At 41.1% G+C, this 23103-nt stretch overlaps 1 protein-coding gene and 1 pseudogene across 6 annotated transcripts in view; both read left to right on the forward strand.

The window, feature by feature from the left end:
• The first annotated feature begins 2068 nt into the window (after positions 1-2068).
• Positions 2069-23103, forward strand: part of EEF1AKMT1 (EEF1A lysine methyltransferase 1) — a 50150-nt gene continuing 29115 nt past the window's right edge. For 4 of the 6 annotated variants that reach the window (XR_002726066.3, XR_003309413.2, XM_023190659.2 and 1 more), the window contains exons 1-2: positions 2175-2926; positions 19519-19681. Coding sequence is in view for 2 of the 6 variants with exons in the window: in XM_023190659.2 (XP_023046427.1) it covers positions 19538-19681 (144 nt within the window). In the remaining 4 variants the exon portion in view is untranslated. Of the gene's footprint in view, positions 2927-19518; positions 19682-23103 lie in introns of those variants that run through there. The other 2 variants (XR_003309414.2, XR_003309415.2) reach the window with 2 other exon arrangements.
• On the forward strand, positions 9464-9958 carry LOC111525321 (annotated as a pseudogene).

Raw genomic sequence — 23103 nt, forward strand, 5'->3', positions numbered from 1 at the left:
CCTCCCAAAGTGCTGGGATTACTGGCGTAAGCCCTGCACATGGCCCCGAGTCTGGTTTACTTTCTTTTTTGCACCATTTCTGAAGAGAAGCAATATGAACAAAAATCATTGGTGAATACACAAAAGGAATAATTCCTGAATTGAAATTGAAGACATCCTTCATGTCCAATTTAACTGGACAAGGAATTTTCCCTTTAATGAGACTGTACTCCTCTGATATTTTACATGTTTATGATTTGCAAAAACCATTAAATTACAGTGCACAGGTTTCACCAGGAAAAGATTAATCTTACTGTATTACTGTCATGCTGTCTGAGCAATGAGGTCTAGTGAAGGTATAAAAAACTCTTTGACATCTATGGTCACTTTAATAGTACAAATAGTATATAGTAAAATACATGAAGATAACGTCATATGCTATTAAAACAATGTCAGCTTTGAAAGAAAATGATCTACTGTTTCAGTCAGACTCGACTGAATGTAAACTTCTGTTTAAAGTAGTTATAAGCTGAGGCAGTCTCTTGTTTATTGAACACCACCTCCATAAAAAATGCACTCATAAAAGTTGGTTATTGTTTCTCAGTTTGTGTTAATTTCTTTCTTTCTTTTCTTTTTTTTTGAGACAGTCTCACTTTGTTGCCCAGACTGGAGTGCAGTGGCCGGATCTCAGCTCACTGCGAGCTCCGCCTCCCGGATTCACCCCATTCTCCTGCCTCAGCCTCCCGAGTAGCTGGGACTACAGGCGCCGCCACCTCGCCCGGCTAATTTTTTTATATTTTTAGTAGAGATGGGGTTTCACCGTGTTTGCCACGATGGTCTCTATCTCCTGACCTCGTGATCCGCCCACCTCAGCCTCCCAAAGTGCTGGGATTACAGGCGTGAGCCACCGCGCCCGACTGTGTTAATTTCTTTTAGTTTTTTTTTTTTTTTAACATATTTTCTTCCTGTTCCTTTTCCAGAATACACCTGATCTTGAAATAGTTGGTTAATAGACTTGTCATCAATTCAAAACAAAGTCAAAATGTAGCATGGGTTATTATAAACAGGAAATAGTTCTTAAAATGGAAATTACAGTACCTCCAAAGTTATAAACCTACTGTTTCATGAACTACTTACTGAATAGCATCATTTGCCAGCTGAACAGTTTATATCCTTACCTTATACCAGAAAGGATTTTCACATTGCTCAGCAGAATATATAAAATTTAGCACGATCATGAAATTGGTAAAGAAAATGGAGGAAAGGGAGGTAGGAGCATAATATAGATTGAGTTCAAACAAATACTTTGTATCACTTATAATTTGGTAACTGCTAAAACGTAAGGGAACCTTTTAATAATCAGTGCCTGTATGTGCCAGATAATTAAGGTGTTGACGAAAATCGTACGTACTTATGGTGCTAGATGTCTAAATATATATATTGATCAACGCACTCAACTCTGAAGACCCTGAAAAACTAACGAGTTTTAAAGGTTCCCCTCCCCACACCGCCAATCCCTTAAATTTTACCAAAGCCTCAATTTGATGTCAACATTTAAAGTCAACGATTTGATTAAAAGACTGAGCAATCGACCAATGAAGCCTTGACTTTGAAAACCTACTTTGCACTTTGACTCAGTGCAAAACAGTGGGTTTAACTGTTAATTAAACAGTTTAAATTAGGATCTTAATTTCTTTTTTTTTTTTTTTAGGCGGAGCCTTGCTCTGTCACCCAGGCTGGAGTAGCTGTGGTGTGATCTCGGCTCAGCTCCCGGGCTCCAGCGAGTCTCCCGCCTCAGCCTCCTGGGTAGCTGGGATTACAGGTGCAGGCCACCACGCCCAGCTGTTTTGTATTTTTAGTAGAGAGGAGGTTTCACCACGTTGGTGAGGCTGGTCTCGAAATCCTGGCCTCAGGTGATCCGCCCGCCTCGGCCTCCCAAAGTGTTGGGATTACAGGTGTGAGCCACCACGCCCTGTGAGGGCCTTAAATATCTCTTGCCACCATTCTTGGAGGCAGCTGATGAGACAAGTGAAAGAACGACTCCAAGCTGGAGACAATCCCCACGATTGTAAACGCGAGAGTGAGACGCTGCCGGGAGATGGCCTGTCTTGCGCAAGCGCCTAGGCGGGAGGGTCTGCGCCTGCGCGAGCGCGACTCTGGTCAGCCCCTCCCACTGCTCACGGCGAGTCTGGGCGACTGCGCACGCGCGGCTGGTGAGTGGCGGGTTCAGGCGCAGCTGTGGGGTTGGCTGCGCGCGGCCGAGGGGTTTTGGACTGGGTTAGGTGCCTTTCGTGTGTTTGTTTCTCACCGTTTTTCCAGGGCGGTAGTGGTGGAAGAGTTTAGTTAGCGGTGGCTGGCGGATGCCTGAGGGAAGGCGCTGGCGCTGGCCTGAGAATGGGTCCCGGTTGCTGGTTGGGCGCGGTCGGGCCTCGTGTCCAGGTCGCTGGAAGGAGCCGCGTCCTGGGCCGCGCACGTTGGCTTCCGGGCCTCAGGCAGCCTTGGTGCTGAGGGGAACGTGAACCCCTAGGCTGCGGCAGCGCGTGGAGGCCTTCCTTCCGAGTAGAAACAGGACTCGGCCTGCGGTCCTTTCCATCTTTGCTCTCAGAAGTTCGCGGATGGAGTTTGCTAAATACCCGACCAGGCTTGACTGTCCGCTGCTGGAGGGCGGGCACCCGCGGCGCCTGTCGCCGGGGCTTCTGAGGCGGGTCCCCTGCCGGGAGCGGGGGCTGCGAGGTGGAATAGACTAGGACGAGGGCGGCTTTACTGCGAAACGGCTTCACGGCTGCTGCCTTGACTCGGAAGCCAGTAGCTTCGGAGGTGCAGAAGCAGCGCGGGGACGAGCCCGGAGGGGCCACGTGGCTAACCGGAAGGCCTTCCTGATGGGGTTGTGATTACACGCGGTGTCCGTCACCACGTCGCACTGCACACCTACGACCTGCATTTCACTGTAAGCGTTACCTCCTTTTTAAAGTTCATTTAAAAACAGCATAAGTAGAATTCTGGAAAGCAGGAAGGAAGGAACTGTTTGAGGCAGGGGGACTCAAAGATGAAAAGAAAATGAAAACCTTTGGCCCTTTGCTGGACGTAAATTGGATTAAGGGTAGAATCTATAAAAAGTACTTGGAGAATATCTAGGCCTTACCCATTCGTAGAGGGAGTCTCGCTCTCCTGCGGTTTACTGGAGTCTGGGATGGCTCCTAGGTTAATGCTCTTTCCGCTGGGTCACACTGTTTTAACCTAATTTCACACAAGAATGAATGTGGAAATTATAGTATGGTGGTTTTGCCCTAAGTAAATTTGATAACATGGAAATTGAGTAATTTTATACAAAAAGAGACTAACCACAGCCCATGAGAAGGCGGCTTACGCTGCAAGCCAACGTGTCCGACCCTTTGGTCAGGCTGTTCCATCCTTCTGAAATCCTCACTCTTCAGCCTTACCTTTCCTTCAGGCGAGTTGAAACGCCACCTGCTCTTTCACTCCTCTCCCCACTCAGTCCCTCCACTCTGGTGCTTCTCTGTAGAGGGCCTCCACCTCACCGCTGGTGTTCGCCATGTGTGTGTCTGCCTAACCTAGAATTTTTCAGCTGCAGCTTGTAGGGTGGGATACTTCTTTGTTGTGGAGGGCTGTCTTGTGAATTTTCAGTTCGGCAGCCTCTACCCACCGATGCCAGTAGCACCCTGCTTCCCATTTATGGCAACCAAAAATGTCTCCAGGCATTGCCAGATGTTCCCCTTAGCGACAAAAGGGCTCCTCGTTCTGTGAGAACTGCTGATCTAGAGTCTGAGCCACATAAGGTCCAAGGTCAGTTCCATAATAATATAATTTCAATATAATCCGTAGGTACAAATTTTAAAATGTAAAGAAAAAAATTTTTTACTGCCACTTGTGGTGCAGGACCACCCCCATAGATAGTGTGCCCAGAGTAGCCAGAAAAAATTTAAAGATAATAATAATATAACACAGTACTTCCCAACTCTTTTGGATCATAACCCCCCTTAGAAATTTTAAAAATAATAAAGATATAATAAAATAGTGATTTTAAAAATGTTAAAAATAGGTTAATTTAATTTTTTTTTGAAATGAAGTTTCTTGTCACTCAGGCTGGAGTGCAATGGCGAGATCTCAGCTGCCTGCAGCCTCCATCTCCGGGGTTCAAGCCATTCTCCTGCCTCAGCCTCCTGAGTAGCTGGGACTATAGGCGCCCGCCACCACGCCTCACTAGTTTTTGTATTTTTGGTAGAGATGGGTTTCACCATGTTGGCCAGGCTGATACTGAATTCTTTACCTCAGGTGATGTGCCCGCCTCAGCCTCCCAAAGTGCTTTGATTATAGGTGTGAGCCACTGCTCCCGGCCATTTCATTTAATCTTTGATGTTTATCTTGCTAACCGATTTCAGTTTTCCTCATTAGAAGTGATGCACTTTTGAACTCACTTTAACAATGTAGGAAACATTCTACGACTCTTAAAATTGCAGCCCCCTGTGCTCTCCATGTGTTCCTCTGTTAATCTTACTGTTATCTAACATTTCATACGTATTGTTTTAGTCTGTCTTCCTCTCTAGAATGTAAGCTCAAAGAGAATAAGGACTTTGAGACTTACCACCTAGAACAGTGCTTCCTACATGGTAGAAAATGATTATCAAAGGAATGGATTTGATACACTTCAAACTTTTATTTTGGGATCAAATTCTTTTTTTTTTTTTTTTTTGAGACGGATTCTCACTCTGTTGCCGGGGCTGGAGTGCAGTGGCCGGATCTCAGCTCACTGCAAGCTCCACTTCCCGGGTTTACGCCATTCTCCTGCCTCAGCCTCCGGAGTAGCTGGGTCTACAGGCGCCGCCACCTCGCCCGGCTAGATTTTTGTATTTTTTAGTAGAGACGGGGTTTCACCGTGTTAGCCAGGATGGTCTCGATCTCCTGACCTCGTGATCCGCCCGTCTCGGCCTCCCAAAGTGCTGGGATTACAGGTTTGAGCCACCGTGCCCGGCCTGGGATCAAATTCTTACATAGATTGGAGCTTAATTGCCTTTTACAGCTATGAAAGTAGACAATTTTATTAAATTGCTCTTTGGAATTCCTTGTTTTGCGCTTAAAGTCAACTGATTCCTTTTTGGTTTTCATGTTTTATTTCTAAGTGATTAACAAGTTACAGGCTGTAATTTAAAAGCCCTTCTGCGATGGCCTGGCCGGGTGGCTCGCGCCTATAATCCCAGCACTTTGGGAGGCCGAGGTGGGTGGATCACGAGGTCAGGAGATCGAGACCATCCTGGCTAACATGGTGAAACCCCGTCTCTACTAAAAATACAAACAATTGGCCAGGCATGGTAGCGGCACGTGTAGTCCCAGCTGCTGGGGAGGCTGAGGCAGGAGAATGGCATGGCACCACTGCACTCCAGCCTGGGTGACAGCGTGAGACTCCATCTCAAAAAAAAAAATAATAATAAAAGCCCTTCTTCAGTGGTGCAGCTGTGGAAAGTGCTGATAAAAATGGAATTGGCTGGGCATGATGGCTCATGCTTGTAATCCTAGCACTTTGGGAGAACAAGGTGGGTGGATCACTTGAGTCCAGGAGTTCAGGACCAGCCTGGGCAACATGAGGAGACCCCTGTCTCTACAAAAATTAGCTGGGCCTGGTGGTGTGCACCTGTAGTCCCAGGTACTCAGGAGGCTGATGTGGGAGAATTGCTTGAGCTGGGGAATTTGAGGCTGCAGTGTCCAGCCTGGGCAACAGGGTGAAACCCTGTCTCAAAAAAAAAAAATATTTCTATGTCAAAGATAAATATATATGCATATGTGTGTATGTATGTGTCTGCATATGTATATGGACACACTCATACACACAAACGCACTTTTATTTTTCTTTCAGTTCTAGGCAGTATTGTGGTGCAGCCTTTGTTAGGAACTTGTACTCTTCAATTTTGCCGGGCAACATTGGCTTTTAATAGTTCCCTGATTTTTTTCGTGAATGTACTCACAATTCTGAAATGCCAAATTGAAACCTTTTAGTTGTTTGAAGATCATTTTGCCATGTTTTCTCAGTTTAGCATGCGCACAAGCTAATCTTTGGAATTTTTACTTGGAAATATTCCAGCCTGTTGGGTCCTGGTATGCTTTCCTCAAAATGGGTTCTTTGTGCTTATTGCAGTAAACTAGAACTATTCATTTCAAGCATTCATACCATTCTTTGGTGGGACTTCTATAGACAACCCCATGTTGACTGAAATTGTTTTTAGTTCTAAGTATAAAAACCTTAAAAGTAGATAATCCATCACTATTCATCTTATAAAACTGAACACTATACCCATTCAAACCTATTCTCCCCTCCCCCCAACCCCTAGCAACCACAATTCTACTTTCTGTCTCTGTGATTTTGACAACTCTAGGTACTTCATATAAATGGAGTTATGCAGTATTTTTTTAAATGACTGGCTTATTTCATTTAGCATAATGTCCTGAAGGTTTATCTATATTGTAGCATGTATCAGAATTTCCTTCTTTTCCAAGGGAATCATATTCCATTGTATGTGTGTATTTCATTTTCCTATATTCATGCTTGCTGATTCCCTTTTGCCTGCTTAAAACTGCTTTTAATTCCTCTAGTGAGTTTTTCATTTCATTGTTGTACCTTTCAGTTCCAGAATTTCTAGTTTCCTTTTGTTTTCTGTCTCTATTTATATTTCCATTTTGTTCATATGTCATTTTCCTCACTTACTCTACACCTTTCTTTGGTTATCTGAGAATCTTTAAGATAGTTATTTTAAAGTCTTTGTCTATGAGGCCAACTATCTAGTCTTTCTCAGGGATGGTTTCTCTTGATTTATTTTTTTCCTTTGAATGGGCTGTACTTTCCTGTTTCTTTGTGTGCCTTGTAATTTTTATGTTGAAAATTAGGCATTTGAATAATGTGATAACTCTGGAAGCCATTGTGTTTGAATGTCTCAGTCCTTAGATGTCTGGCTTCACGAAAGGGTAAAAAAGAAAAGTAAAAGCATGGAGGAAAGGTGCTGGCCCTTTAAATCTGCCGAAAGTCACTTTAGCCAGAGGGAGAGGGGCTTGCAACAATGACTGCCACCTGTGTCTTTGGCTTTCTTATCAGAAGCAGGAAAGGTAGTGGGAACAGATTATTCCAATGTTTGAAAGACGGTATTTCCTGTAAGTTTTATGCAAGGTGTTTCCTCAATGTGTGCATAGCCAAGCTGCTCCTGGAACTATTCTGTGTTTACTTAGATTTTGTGTTTGCCTATTTGGCATGTATTAATTACAGGGATAAACTAAAGGCTAAAGTTGTTTACATCATCCTTTTAAGCCCTCTCTTGTGGGTGCACAGACCTCATATCACAGACTTCCTGGTGACAACCACAGAATGCCTGTTTTTGCTTATGCCCTATAGGGGATGTCCCTACCTAGATCCTTCCCACTTACCTACTTAGCAATAAAGGCATAGTCTCAGGTCCTCTATCTGCTTTGTGCTCTCTGCTCCTGACAGAGTTTCACGTGGCCCCCTGTGGCATGCCATGACCCTCATTTCTGGGGAGAATTGTAACATTAAACTTTTTCAGTGGCATTGATCTCTCCATGTCCTCTCTGTCACCTTTATAAATTAAGATTTAAAACAAGAGTGCATGCATAGCTGCTTGTCAGGGGGCTGGAGGGTGAGAATGGGTAGCTGCTGCTGATCAGAGAGCTGAAATTCGCTGAAATTAACCACTATTTACCAGCTTAGCCTTCCAATAGACCCTTCAAAAGATTAAGGTGTCCAGTCTTTTGGCTTCCCTGGGCCACACTGGAAGAAGAATTGTCTTGTGCCACACATAAAATACACTAATAGCTGAGAATCTGGGTAGGCCAAGATGGCTAGAGTGCAAGGCTGAGTACCAGAGAGAAGAGAGAAAGAACTCCAGACTACTGGAAGATAGGGAAATAAACATCTGAAAAGATTTGAAGGAACAGTACCTGACTCATTCAAGACCAAGAATAGTGTCTTTTTCTACCAGCTGGACTGGAAAACCTCATAATTTATGGGGCATTGGATAGAGTACTTCAAAGGGTTTTGCCTCAGTAATGGGGTGTAATCAGTCTAGACTAAGTGCTACTCTGCTCTTGTCTAACAGTCTTAAAAATGAGATCTGAAAGGATCAAATTGTTTCCAAGTAACTAAACTGTGTCTCAGTGCAAATCAAGAATAATTATATAGGAATATAGAAATATACAGCATATAAGTTAAAATTCACAATGTCTGGCATTCAATAAAAAAAACTATCAGACATGTAAAAAAGCAAGAAAATACAATCCATAATGGGAAAATCAGTCCACTGAAACTGACCCAGAATAGGTATATGTTAGAAGTAGTGAACAAGGATGCTAAAATAAATTTACATTCTATGCTTTCAAAAAGCTACAGGGAAGATTGAACATGTTAACTGGAAATATGCAAATAAAAACTCATGTAACTTTTGGAGATGTCTGAGATGAAATGTCTGTGGTGAAAATTACACTGTAGGAGATTAATAGATTAGACACAGAAGAATAGAAGATTAGTAAAATTGAACACTAGAAATAGAAGCCATCACAAATGAAATACAAAGAGAAAGAAGTTTAAAATGAAGAAAGCATCAAAGAGCTGTGGTACAATGTGAAGCTGCTAAATATGTGTGTAATTGGAGTCCCTGAAAGGGAAGGGCGGCAGAAGATTACTTAGGAAATAATGGGCAGAGTTTTTCCAATTTTGGTGAAAAACTATAAACCCACAGATCAAGAAGCTCGATAAACACAAAGTACAAGAAATATGTAAAAAACCACACCAAGGCACATAATAATCGAATACCCAAAACCAGTAATAGAGAGAAAAACCTTAAAAACCATAGAAAAGAAAGACATGAAGAAAAATAAGAATTACAGCAGATTTTATGTGCGGAAACAATGCTACTGGGGAGGCTGAGGCAGGAGAATCGTTTGAAATCAGGAGGCGGAGGTTGCAGTGAGCCAAGACTGCATCACTGCACTCCAGCCTGGGCGAAAGTGAAACTCCATCTCAAAAAAAAAAAAAAAAAAAAATCAAGGGAAAAAACAGAAAGCAAATAATGAAATAACAGGCTTAAGCACAATATATCAATAATAACATTAAGTGTAAAAGGTCCAAATGCACCAATAAAAGAGCTTATCAGTAAGGATTTATTTTTTATTTTTATTTTTGAGCTGGAGTCTCACACTGTGGCCTGGGCTGGAGTGCAATGGCACGATCTCACTCACTGCAACCTTTGCCTCCTGGGTTCAAGCGATTTTCCTGCGTCAGCCTTCCGAGTAGCTGGGATTACAGGTGCCCTCCACCATGCCTGGCTAGTTTTTGTATTTTTAGTAGAGACCGGGGTTCACTATGTTGACCAGGCTGGTCTCAAATTCGTGACCTCATGATCCACCCGCCTCAGCCTCCCATAGTGCTGGGATAACAGGCATGAGCCACCCACCGCACCTGGCCAGGATTTTTTTTTTGGAAGAAAACTATGTGCTGCCCACAAGAAACTCACTTCAAAATTAGTGGGGTGTGTGTGTGTTGAAAGTGAAAGGAAGGGGAAAATATATACCATAGAAGCTTTTTTAAAAAAGCATGAGCACTTTTATTGATAGCAGGTAAAGTAGACATAAAAGTAAAGAAGTCAACTCGGTGGTGGCCACTGCGCAGACCAGACTTCGCTCGTTCTTGCGCGCCTTGCTCCGCTTTTCCTCCGCAACCATGTCTGACAAACCCGATATGGCTGAGATCGGGAAATTCGATAAATCGAAACTGTAGAAGACAGAGACTGCAAGAGAAAAATCCACCGTCTTCCAAAGAAATGATTGAACAGGAGAAGCAAGCAGGCAAATCGTAATGAGGCGTGCGCCGCCACTATGCACTGTACATTCCACAAGCATTGTTGCCTTATTTTATTTACTTCTTTTAGCTGTTTAACTTGTAAGATGCAAAGAGGTTGGATCAAGTTTAAATGACCCTGCTGCCCCTTTCACATCAAAGGACTACTGGCAACGAAGGCCACGCCTGCCTCTCCCATCTGTCTATCTGGCTGGCAGGGAAGGAAGGAACTTGCATGTTGGTGAAGGAAGAAGTGGGGTGGAAGAAGTGGGGGTGGGATGACAGTGGAATCTGGAGTAAAACCAAGCTGACCCAAGGTGTCCTGCAGGCTGTAATGCAGTTTAATCAGAGTGCCATTTTTTTTGTTGTTGTTCAAATGATTTTAATTATCTGAATGCACGATTTTTTAAATATGCAAATAAGTTTAAAAACTTTAAAAAAAGAGTAATCACCAGAACAACAACAACAGAATTACATAATGATGAGTGAATTCATCAAGAACAAACTACAATTCTAAGAGTGTACATACCAAATGAGAACAATTTAAATTACATGAAGCATGAAGTAAAAACCGAATCCACAATTACAGCTGGGTACGTCGATTCCCTCTCAGCAATCGATAGAACTACTAGATGGGAAACCAGGAAGGATACAGGGGACTTAATAACACCATTAACCGAAAGGATCTATTCACATTTATGTAACCCTTCACCCAACAACATCAAAATACACATTATTTTCAAGTATTCATGGAACATTTCACCAACATAGGCCATGTCCATAGCCATTACACAAACTTCAGCATTTGAAAAAAGTATTGAAATTATACATGCTAGAAAACCTAACGAAAATCTCCAAACACTTGGAAATTAAACAGTGTACTTCTAAATAATACATGAGCCAGACAGAAATTTAAAAGTACACTGAACTGAATGAAAATGGGTGAAAAAGTATACAGATTTGCTGGGATGTTGCTAAAAGGGAATTTAAAGCACTAAAAGCTTAAATTAGAAGAATGGTCTCAAAACAGTGTTCTAAACTCCCAGATCAAAAAGGTAGCTTAAAACAAAACAAACGCAAAGAAAGTAGAAGGAAGGAAATGAAAGGCACAAATGAGCGAAATTGAAAATAAAGTCAATGATGCAAAAACTTATGTTTTAAAAGAGATCAATAAAATTAATGAACCTTTAGTAAGAAAAAAGAGAAAATAGAAATTACTGACATTAGGAATGAAATGGGGATATCAGCACAGATCCTAAAGACGTCAGAAACAATTAGGCACTGCTATAAACATCTCTGTACATACACATTTTAACAGCTTAGATGAAGCGGACCAATTCGTTGAAACTACAAACTACCAGAACTCATCCAATACGAAATTGATAATGTGAATAGCCCTGTAAGTATTACATTGAATTTGCAGTTAAAGGCCTCTCATAAAAGAAATTTTCAGGCCAGGCAGGGTGGCTCATGCCTGCAATTCCAGCACTTTGGGAGGTCGAGGTGGGCAATCACTGGAGGTCAGGAGTTTGAGACTGGCCTGGCCAACATGGTGAAGCTTCATCTCTACTAAAAATGCAAAAATTAGCCAGGTGGGGTGGTGGGCGCCTGTAATCCCAGCTACTCGGGAGGCTGAGGCTGGAGAATCACTTGAACCCAGGAGGTAGAGGTTGCAGTGAGCCGAGATCGAGCCATTGCACTGCAGCCTGGGTGACAATAGCAAAACTCTGTTACAAAAAAAAAAAAAAAGTTCAGGCCTTAAATGCTAGGGATGCTGTAACAAAATACCATAGACTGGGTGGCAACTATAGACCAATATACCTCATGAAGATAAGTGACAGAATCCTCAGCAAAATGTTAGTAAATATGATCTAGAAATACATAAGAATTATATACCACAATTAAGTGGAACCTATTCCAGGAATGTGAGACTGGTTTAATAGAAAATCAGTCAGTTTAATTTATATCATGAGGTTAACGAAAAATCACGATTGTATAAATTGATATCAAAAAGTTATTTGAAAATTCAACACCCATTCATGACCAAACTTGGCAAACTACTAATAAAGGGAACTTCCTCATCTTAATATAGAACATCTACACTCTGGGTGCAGTGGCTCACACCTGTAATCCCAGCACTTTTGGAGGCTGAGGCAGGAAGAACCCTTGAGCTCAGGAGTTTGAGACCAGCCTGGGCACCAAAGTGGGACCCCATCTCTACAAAAAATAAAAATGTTAGCTGGGCATGGTGATGCACGCCTGTAGTCGCAGCTACTTGGGAGGTTGAGGTGGAAAGATCACTTGAGCCCAGAAGGTTGTGGCTGCATTGTACTTAATGATGAAAGATTGAATGGTTTCCCACTTAAAATCTGGGACAAGCATAGGATATCTGTTCTTACCACTCCTATTCAACTTACTAGAAGTCCTGGCCGGGCACGATGGTTCATGCCTGTAATCCAGCACTTTGGGAGGCTGAGTTGGGCGGATCACTTCAGGGTAGGAGTTCAAGACCAGCCTGACCAACATGGCGAAACTCTGTCGCTACTAAAAATGCAAAAAAAAAAAAAAAAAAAGTTGGTGGTTGTGGTGGCAGGCACCTATAATCCCAGCTACTCAGGATGCTGAAGCAGGGAGAATCACTTGAACCCGGGAGGTGGAGGTTGCAGTGAGCCAAGAACACACCATTGCACTCCAGCCTTGTGACAAAGACTGTCTCAAATTAAAAAAAAAAAAAAAAAAAGGTCCTAGCCAGTGCAATAAGGCAAGAAAAGGAAATAAATAGCATCTAAATTGGAAAGGAATAAATAAAATGATTACTGATTATAGAGATGATTTTCTTTTCTTTTCTTTTTTGAGATGGAGTTTTCCTCTCATTGCCCAGGCTGGAGTGCAATGGTGCGATCTCAGCTCACCACAACTTCCACCTCCTGGGTTCAAGTGATTCTCCTGCCTCAGCCTCCCAAATAGCTGGGATTACAGGCATGTGCCACCACGTCCAGCCAATTTTGTATTTTAAGTAGAGATAGGGTTTCTCCATGTTGGTCAGGCTGGTCTTGAACTCCCGACCTCAGGTGATCCGCCCACCTCAGCCTCCCGAAGTGCTGGGATTACAGGCATGAGCCACCACGCCCGGCCAGAGATGATTTTCTAAGTATAAAATCCCAAGGAATTTCTAAAGGATCTAGAAATAATGTAAGAGTTCATCATTTTTACAGGATAGATCAAAACACAAAAATCAGTATTTTTATATATTAACATTTAACCCTTTGAATCAAATTTGAAAAAGTTCATTTACCATTGCCAAGTCTCCCTGCTCCCTGAAATGAAATTGATATAAATCTAACAAAACAAGTGCGGGACCTGTGTGTTGAAAATTATAAAAGACTGATGAGGCCGGGAGCAGTGGCTCATGTCTATAATCCCAGCACTTTGGGAGGCCAAGGTGGGCAGATCACGAGGTCAGGAGATCGAGACCATCCTGGCTAACACAGTGAAACTCCATCTCTACTAAAAATACAAAAAATTAGCTGGGCGTCGTGGCAGGAGTGCCTGCAGTCCCAGCTACTTGGGAGGCTGAGGCAGGAGAATGGCATGAACCCGGTAGGTGGAGCTTGCAGTGAGCTGAGATCGTGCCACTGCACTCCAGCCTGGGCAACAGAGCAAGACTCTGTCTCAAAAAAAAAAAAAAAGACTGATGAAATAAATCAAAGATGAACTAAGTAAATGGAAAGATGTGCCATGTTTTATGTTTTATGGATTGGAAGGCCCCCCAAAAATAAAGATATCAATCCTCTCTAAATTGATACACAGTTTTAACACAATGTTTATCAAACTCCCAGGAAGATTTTTTTTTTTGTAGCTGTACATAAGCTTATTTTAAACTTTGTAGAGAAAGGCAAAGGAACTAGATTAAAACATTTTTTGAATAAGAAGAGTAAAATATGAAGACACATGCCAACTGATTTTAAGACTCAATATTCAACTTCAATCATCAAGAATGGTATTTTCAGTAGACCCAGATCAGTGGGACAGAACAGAGAACCGAGAAATAGACCTATACAAATGTCCCTGATTTTTGACAAAGGTGAAAATGCAATTTCAAGAATAGCCTTCTCAACAAATGTTGGAGCAATTTGTACATCCACACACAATAACAACAACAACAAAAAAGAACCTGACCTAAAACTTTTATGTGAACATTAATTAATTCAAAATGAATCAGATTAAAATGTAAAGTTCTACACATAATAGAAAAAGTTTTATATAAAACGTCTTTGGGGCCAAACATGGTGGCTCACACTTATAATACCAGCACTTTGGGAGGCCAAGGCGGGCAGATCACCTGAGGTCAGGAGTTTGAGACCAGCCTGGCCAACATGGTGAAACCCCATCTCTACTAAAAATACAAAAATTAGCTGGTCCTCGTGGCACATGCCTGTTAGCTACTCAGGAGGCTGAGGCAGGAGATTAACTTGAACCCGGGAGGCAGAGGTTGCAGTGAGCCAAGATTCCGCCACTGCACTCCAGCCTGTGAGACAGAGTGAGTCTCCATCTCAAACAAAAAAAAAAAACTTCTTTGGGACTCAGTGGTTGACAAATCCTTCTTAGCACCAAATACACGATCCATAAAAGAAAATGATATATTGAGCTATAGCAAGAGACATGAGCAGAAATTTCACCAGAGATAAAAAGAGATGGCAGATAGAAATATGAGAACACATTCAACATTAAGCATTCAGGAAATGCAAATTAACACTGCCAGAAGCTAGCATTACACACACATTGAGACAGCTAAAATAAATACCAAATCGTGGTGAGGATGCAAAGGAACTGGATCTGTCAGATACTGCTAGAGGAAATGCAAAATGGTACAGACACTCAAGAAAAATGTTTGGCAATTACTTACAAAACTAAACCATTTACAAAAGACTACATATTGTATGATTCCATTTGTAGATGGGATTTTGTTATGTGCAGAGTAACCAAATACATCCAGACAAAGTACATTAGTGGTTGCCTAGGACTAAGTGTGGATGGGGAGATAAGTGTGCCATACGCTAATAGGTATGACCAAAAAAAAAAAAAAAGAGCAAAACTCTTTTGGGAGTTTTGAAAATGTTCTAAAATTTGATTATAGTGATGGTTGCACAACTCTGAATATACTAAAAGTCATTGTATTATACACTTTATTTTTTTATCTTTATTTTTTTTGACACAGGTTCTCATTCTATTACTCAGGCTAGAGTACAGTGGTATGATCTTGTATCCTGTATCCTGTGCCTCCGGACTTAAGCGATCCTCCCACCTCAGCTTCCCATGTAGCTGGGTCTACAGGCACATGCCATCACACTCAGCTAATCTTTAAAAACATTTTTGTAGAGACAAGGTCTCACTGTATTGCCCAGGCTGGCCTCAAACTCCTAGGCTCAAGTGATCCTCCTGCCCCAGCCTCCCACCTTCCACCTGAATTGTACACTTTAAATAGATGAATTGTATGGTATATGAATTAGATCTCAATAAGGATGTTTTTAAATTTGCACATTTCACTTCAGTAGGCATTTCAAAAACAAACTACATGATTGCAAAGAGAACCCTGACTTCTCTGGTCACAGTAAACTGCATAGTACAGGGATTCAGTTCTTCATTTGATAAAACTCTTTTAATTTATCATCATGAAATAAATTTTTTGATGTCCTCAAAATAAACACACTCTAACCATAAAATCCAACATCATACTCTTGAGCATTTATCCAGAGAAATGAAAATGGAAATTCCTATACATTGTACAGGAATGTTCACAACAGCTCTATTTGTAATAGCTTAAAATCGGAAACAGCCCAAATGTTTTAGTGGGTGAATGGTTAAGTAAAGTGTGGCCATACTATGGATTACTACTCAGCAATAAAAAAGAATGAATTATTGATACACAGAACATCCTGGGTAAATTTTAAACCATGCTGAGTGAAAAATGACAATCTCAAGTTGTGTAATGTATGATTCCATTTATCTAAAATTCTTGAAGTGACAAAATTATTGAAATGGAGAACAAATTCATGCTCTCCAGGGGTTAGGAATGGAGGGTGAGGTGGGAGAGGATAGTAATGACTTTAAAAAGGTAGTACAACTCATCTCTGTGGTGCTGGTATATTCTGTCTCTTATCCAAGGAAGTGTTTTCATGAATCTACAGTGATAGCATTATATAGAACTATACACATGTGCATACATGTGCAAATAAATGTGTGTAAAACGGTTGAACTGAACGAGCTCTGTGGATTGTACTGTTCATTTCCTGGTTTGACATTGTACTGTAGTTATGTAAGTTGTTACCATTGTGGAAAAATAGGTGGAAGGATACATGGGATGGACCTCCATTCTTTTTGCAACTTCCTGTGAATCTGTGATTATTTCAGAGTAGAAAGCTTAGGAATGAGAATTGGTGTAGAAAGTAGAAATATTTATGTCCAAATTATCAGATCCTTTCCAAAAGATTATGCCAATTTAAATTGTTATCTAAATTAGAGAGTATACCAATATCACTACATTCTCATCAGCATTAAGTATGTCCATTATTTCGATGTATTTTGTCTGTGAATTCTTTTTAATTTTTATTTTTTAGAATATGTATATTTTTTAATTTAAAAAAATATTTTATTTTTATTTTTAATTTTAGATTCAGGGCATACATGTGCAGGTTTTTCACATGGGTACATTGGGTGATGATGGAGTTTGGGTTTCTAGTGAACCCATCACCCAATATTGAACATAGTATCTGATAGGTAGTTTTTTCAATCCTTCCCCCACTCTTTCCCGCTCCTCTTTTGGAGTCCCCAGTATCTATTATTTCTGTCTTTATGTCCACCTGTACCCATTGTTTAGCTCCCGTCTACAAGTGAGAGCATGTGGTATTTGGTTTTCTGTTTCTCTTTTATTTCACGAAGGATAATAGCCTCTAGCTGCATCCATGTTGCTGCAAAGGACATGATTTCACTCTCTTTTATGGCTGTGTGCTAATCCATGGTGTATATGTACCACATTTTCTTTATCCAGCCCATCTTTGATAGGACACTTATGTTGATTCCATGGCTTTACTATTGTGAATAGTCCTGCAATAAACAGACTAGTACAGGGGTCTTTTTGTTTTCCATAGGATTAACTAACTTACATTCATACCAGCAGTGTATAAGCATTCCCTTTTCTCATATCCTTGCCCACATCTGTTGTTTTTTGACTTTTTTTGAGACAGAGTCTTGCTCTGTCGCCCAGGCTAGAGAGCAATGGCACAATATCAGCTCGCTGCAAGCTCTACCTCCCGGGTTCACACCATTCTTTTGCCTCAGCCTCCTGAGTAGCTGGGACTACAGGCGCCCGCCACCAACCTGGCTAATTTTTTTGTATTTTTAGTAGAGACGGGTTTTACTGTGTTAGCTAGGATGGTTTCGATCTCCTGACCTCGTGATGTGCCCGCCTGGGCCTCCCAAAGTGTTGGGATTACAGGCCTGAGCCATCGCGCCCGGCCTATTTATTTACTTTTTAGTAATAGCCATTCCGACTGGTGTGAGATGGCCTCTCATTGTGATTTTAATTTGCACTTCTCTGATAATTAGTGATGCTGAGCATTTTTTCAAGTTTCTTGGTACTTGTGTGCCTTATTTTGATCGTGTACTTTGCCCACTTTTTAATGCAATTCTTTTTTTTCTTGTTGATTAAATTAAGTTTCTTATAGATTCTGTATATTAGTCCTTTGTTGGATGCATAGTTTGCAAACATTTTTTCCAATTCTGTAGGTTGTCTATTTACTTTGTTGATCGTTGTTTTTGCTGTGTAGAGCTTTACCATTGGTCAGTTTTTGATTTTGTTGCAATTACTTTTGAGGTCTCAGTCATAAATTATTTGCCTAAGCCAATGTCCAAAAGAGTTTTTCTTATATTTTCTCCTAGAGTTTTTACAGTTTGAGGTATTACATTTCAGTCTTTAATACGTCTTGAGTTAATTTTTGTATCTGGTAAGAGGTAGGTGTCCAGTTTTACTCTTCTGCAAATGGCTAGCTAGTTTTCTCAGCACCATTTATTGAATAGAATATCCTTTCCCCCCATTATTTATTTTTGTTGACTTGGTCGAAGACCAGTTGATTGTATGTGTGTGGCTTTATTTCTGGGTTTTCTATTGTATTCCATTATGTATATATATATTTTTTAACCTGTACCATGCTGTTTTGGTTATTATAACCTTGTGATATAGTTTGAAGTCAAGTAATGGGTTGCTTCTGGCTTTCTTCTTTTTGCTTAGGATTGCTTTGGCTATTCATTCTCTTTTTTGGTTCCATATGAATTTTAGAATTTTTTTTTAATTCTGTGAAAAATGATGTTTGTAATTGGTTAGGAATTGTATCGAATCTGTAGATTGCTTTGGGCAGTATGATCTACTCTTACGTTGACCAACTATTTCTCACACTGAGGATATATAAGCTAGCCAAAATATGATACATGATTTATATGCCATAATTTGTTTAATGTATATATAAATAAAACTATTCAGAAGAAATTGGCTTTATATGTTTTAGGGAGACATAAGACATCAATCGGTGCATGTAAGGTATATATTGGTTTGGTCCAGAAAGGCAGGACAACTGGAAGTGGAGGGCTTCCTGGTCATAGGTAGAGTCAAAAAGTTTTTTGATAGGCAGTTGGTTGAAAGAGTTAAGTTATTATCTTGGAATCAATGGAAAGGAGTGTCTGCATTAAGATAAGGGGTTCTGGAGACCAAGGTTCTTATTATTGTGTAGATGAAGCCTGCAGGCAGCAGGCTTCAGCGAGAAGCGATGCTAAATGCCTCTATCAGACCGAAAAAGGTGCCAGACTCTTAATCTCTCCTGGGTCCGGAGAAGACCTGGAAAGAGAAGGGACTTCTCTATAGTATGTAGATTTTCTCCACATGAGACAACTTTTTAGGGCCATTTCAAAATATGTCAAAAGGTCGGGTGCAGTGGCTCACACCTATAATCCCAGCACTTTGGGAGGCTGAGGCAGGCAGATCACGAGGTCAGCAGATCGAGACCATCCTGGCTAACATGGTGAAATCCCGTCTGTACTAAAAATACTAAAAAGTAGCCGGATGTGGTGGCGGGCGCCTGTAGTCCCAGCTACTCGGGAGGCTGAGGCAGGAGAATGGCGTGAACCCGGGAGGCGGAGCTTACAGTGAGCCAAGATTGGGCCACTGCACTCCAGCCTGGGTGATAGAGCGAGACTCTGTCTCAAAAAAAAAAAAATCAGAAAATATATTTGGGGATATTGGGGATAAAATACTTCAACTTCTTTTGGGGCCTCTTATCTGTTGTGTGTGCTATACTACAGTCAGATTGGAATTTGATATCTTATTGTTACAAAGTCTGTTTTGTCACTCTTTAGATCTCCGTTTTAATATTAATACTGGTCAGTTGTGTCTGAATTCCAGAGGAAGGAGAGTATAATGAGACATGTCCTTCCACCGTGGCCTGGTTTTTCAGGTTTACTTGGCCCCAGAAGAGGGATTTATTCATTTGGCTGGGGGGCTTAGAATTTCATTTTTGGTTTACTTGTATAAAACTCACTTCAGTTTGGATCCTTGCTGTTAAATAAAATTTTAAAAAAATCATTTCTGGATGGAAAGGGGAAACAAAATCTGCATAGAATGTTTATTTCTCGATCTGCAGGTTATAAACAACTTGTGAAATGAGTGATTTGGAAGATGACGAGACACCCCAGCTTTCTGCCCACGCCTTAGCAGCTCTCCAGGAATTTTATGCTGAGCAAAAACAACAAATTGACCTAGGCGAGGATGATAAATATAACATTGGAATAATAGAAGAGAATTGGGTAAGTAAATGGCATTTCACAGCCATCGGGAAGTATTGATATGAAACCTACTCTGTGCATTAGTTCAGTGTTTGTCTCACCTAAAACCGGAATCTCTGTCACCTGTCGTTTGGGATCTGAACTTCTCTATGGGGAGCTAAGACAGAAAGCAGTTAGTGAACATTTTAGAACAGTGTAACAGCTTTTCTTGAACAGCTGTTCTTGATTCTGACTATCAGGCTGGTTGGTGATCAGAAGATGGGGTTTTTCAGATAAGGAGATAATGATGCAGGGTTTTTCTGCTTGGTCACTTTGCAAGCTGGGGACCCTCAACTGGCAATACCCCACCCAGGCCTTGCTCGGCCATGCTGGTGTGCCCCAGCTTGGCTGTGTTATAGCTCGTACCTACGTTCAGCGGTTCCCAAGCTCTTGTACTACGTCCAAGAAGAATGAGGATATGAGGGACACTGGAGAGTGAAGAGGGTGGGGAAGAATTTTAATGAGTGATGAAAACTGCTTTCAGCAGAGATGGGACACAGGGTTGGGGATGGTTATGCCTTGTGGTTGGGTCTGGGGCCTTTATGGACTCAGAATGGGGACTGTGTGCTGATTGGTTTGTGAGTATGCAAAAAAGGTGAAGGTGAAGGCACCACTCAAAGGTGGGCACAACAGTGTAGAAAAAACAAGTAGGAAAGGGTAAGTATATGTAAAATAGGTAAAGGATGGAGAACAATCAGAAGAAAGTGTGCAAACGGGAAGGCAAGTTCTCAGTCTGATCCAAGGATTTAACTTGTAGCTTGGCTTTCAGGCTTTAAACTGTCTTTGTCTTGGAGGTGGGGTTTTTACTGGGGACCCACCCCATCTGCCTAGGCATTTGTCTGCCTCTGTCAATAATACCTTATTATGTCCAACACAAAATTCTTCATTTTTGGATACAGATACACCTACTGGTTTTTATGGACCCCAGAAATCCTGGTGGAAAGAGAAAATATTATCATTGCTGGAAATTGGGGAATTAAACATGTATTGAAAAATTGGAGAAGGAAATTTAAAGAAGATATGAATAGTTTCTGGTGTATAATATGTATTTCAATTATATTTTTATCATCTGAATTACAATAGGGATTAGAAAAAAATGAGTTGAAGGAAACTCCTAACATGACCAGGAACCTATAATTCTTTTTTTTTTTAAGGAAATAGTTGAGAAACAGACAAGGCTTGAAGTTTGTCTGTGACTACCCCTTGATAATAGGTATATCTTCAACACTTTGCAGCTGGAAGGAAGATTCTGTATGCTTATCATTTTTTTATAGTCTTTTACATTTTTGTGTCCTGTTTGGATCTCTAAGTTAAATAAACTTTTCCTATTTACCCTGTTTGAAACTGTGATAAACATGTTTCTTTCCGTTTATTCTACATGTTCCACTTATCCTAAAGCCTCTTTCTTACTGTTTCCCTTCTTTATGTCTGTTTACCTTCTAGCTTGATGCTTCTATAAATAACAAATATAAGAAATTTGAAGTACTGCATTATTCTTGAGGTGGTCGGTCTTTTTCTTTTTTCCTTCTTCTTAATTTTTAAAATACTATGTACTTTTTTTCTAGTTATGAAAACTAGTGCTAATCCCACTACTTAGAATTAACACCTTTTCTAATTTTGAAACTTTGGTTTGATTATAAAATTGAGGAAATGTAGAAAACATAAAAATCGACAGACAAAATTTAACCACGATGTCTGACTAGAGGTATTTGGTACTTGCCTCCTCCACAAATAAGAACCAAAATAGTGAGCCAATAATCTCACTTCAAATAGATTACCTTAGAGAGAATGCTGGAATTCAACAGGGAAGTGACAGGAAACACCTAAGGTGAGGAAGGAGAGGAAGCGAGGCAGCCTGCTTGACAGGGATCAATTAGCCAAGAGCGGCTCCCCAGTATGGGGAAAGGCTAAGTGAGTGACTTCTAGCAGTTTATATTCCCACCATGGATTCTGCAGTTCTAGCCACAGAAGAGCCCTTTTGACCCATACAGGCGGCCCTGATACAAACATAGGGAACTGCCTGGAGACCATGTGATAGCATTACTCCAGTAAGGGAACACATGCCAAGTCCCACACAAGGCACCATTTTGAGAGCCCAGCTCCCACAAGACTGCATCCTGCCATGACACCCAGCAGCCCCTGCATCTCCACATCTCTGGAGCCCCATTGACTTCCCCCAGACTCAGCTGGGGCTGCTGTGGTCTGCTGCCACCAGGGCTGAAGTGTGAGCCTGAAGTGCCTCTAGTAGCCGGACCACTGCACAATTAAAAGTACTCTTAGGAAAGGCTACCCTGCTTATAGCCATGACTAGGGCCAAAGTGTGCACTTTCCAACCTCCTGTTCATGGCTGCTGCCACTAAAAGCCACACCACCCTCCCTAAGAATAGCACAGCTACTGCTGTTCCCACCAGGAATCCTGAGCAAAGGCCTGCTTAGCCTGGCTCCATCTTCCCCTACATGACGTAAGGGACACCATAAGTGGCCAATTTTTTTTTTAATTTTCTTTTTTTCCGAGGCAGAGTCCCACTCTGTCGCCCAGGCTGGAGTGCAGTGGTGCGATCTCGGCTCACTGCAACCTCTGCCTCCCGGGTTCAAACAATTACTATGCCTACAGGCATGAGCCACTACACCTGGCTAATTTTTTTTGTATTTTTGGTAGAGACAGGGTTTTACCATGTTGGCCAGGCTGTTCTTGAAATGATCTGCCTGCCTTGGCCTCCCAAAGTGCTGGGATTACAGGCAGGAGCTGCCACACCTGGCTTTTGAAATATTTTCAGTGTCACAGAAGGCAAAGAGAAGACAAAAGCGATAGAAAACCTATTTCATGGAATAATAGATGAAAACTTCCCAAGTCTAGCAGGAGATTTACACATCCAGATACAAGAAGCTTAGAGATTCCCAAACAGATTAAATTCAAAAAAGTCTTCTTTGTGGCACGTTATTGTCAAACTGTCAGAAGTCACAAGTCAAAGAGAAAATTCTAAAAATAGCAAGACAAAAGTGACTAGTCACTTATAAGGGAAACTTCATCAGACTAACAGCATATTCTCAGCAGAAATCTTATATTCCAGGAGAGAATGGGGTGATATATTCAAAGTATTGAAAGAAAAAAAAAACTGCCAGCAAAAGATTCTATACCCAGCAAAATTATTCTTCATAAATGAAAGAGAAATCAAGACTCCCCTTGAGACAAGTAGAAGCTGAGGAAATTCATCACCTCTAGACCAGCCCTACAAGAAATACTTAAAGGAGTCCTACGCATCCTTTAGCATAAGCAAAAGGATGAAATCTACCATTATGGAAATACACTAATGTATAAAATCCACTGGTAAAGCAAACACAGAAAACCACCAAACCATAATGATAAACAATAAGAGAGAAAGAAAGAAACAAAGAATATACAA

Source organism: Piliocolobus tephrosceles, chromosome X (genome assembly GCF_002776525.5).
Source record: "Piliocolobus tephrosceles isolate RC106 chromosome X, ASM277652v3, whole genome shotgun sequence".
NCBI classification, from domain to species: Eukaryota; Metazoa; Chordata; class Mammalia; order Primates; family Cercopithecidae; genus Piliocolobus; species Piliocolobus tephrosceles.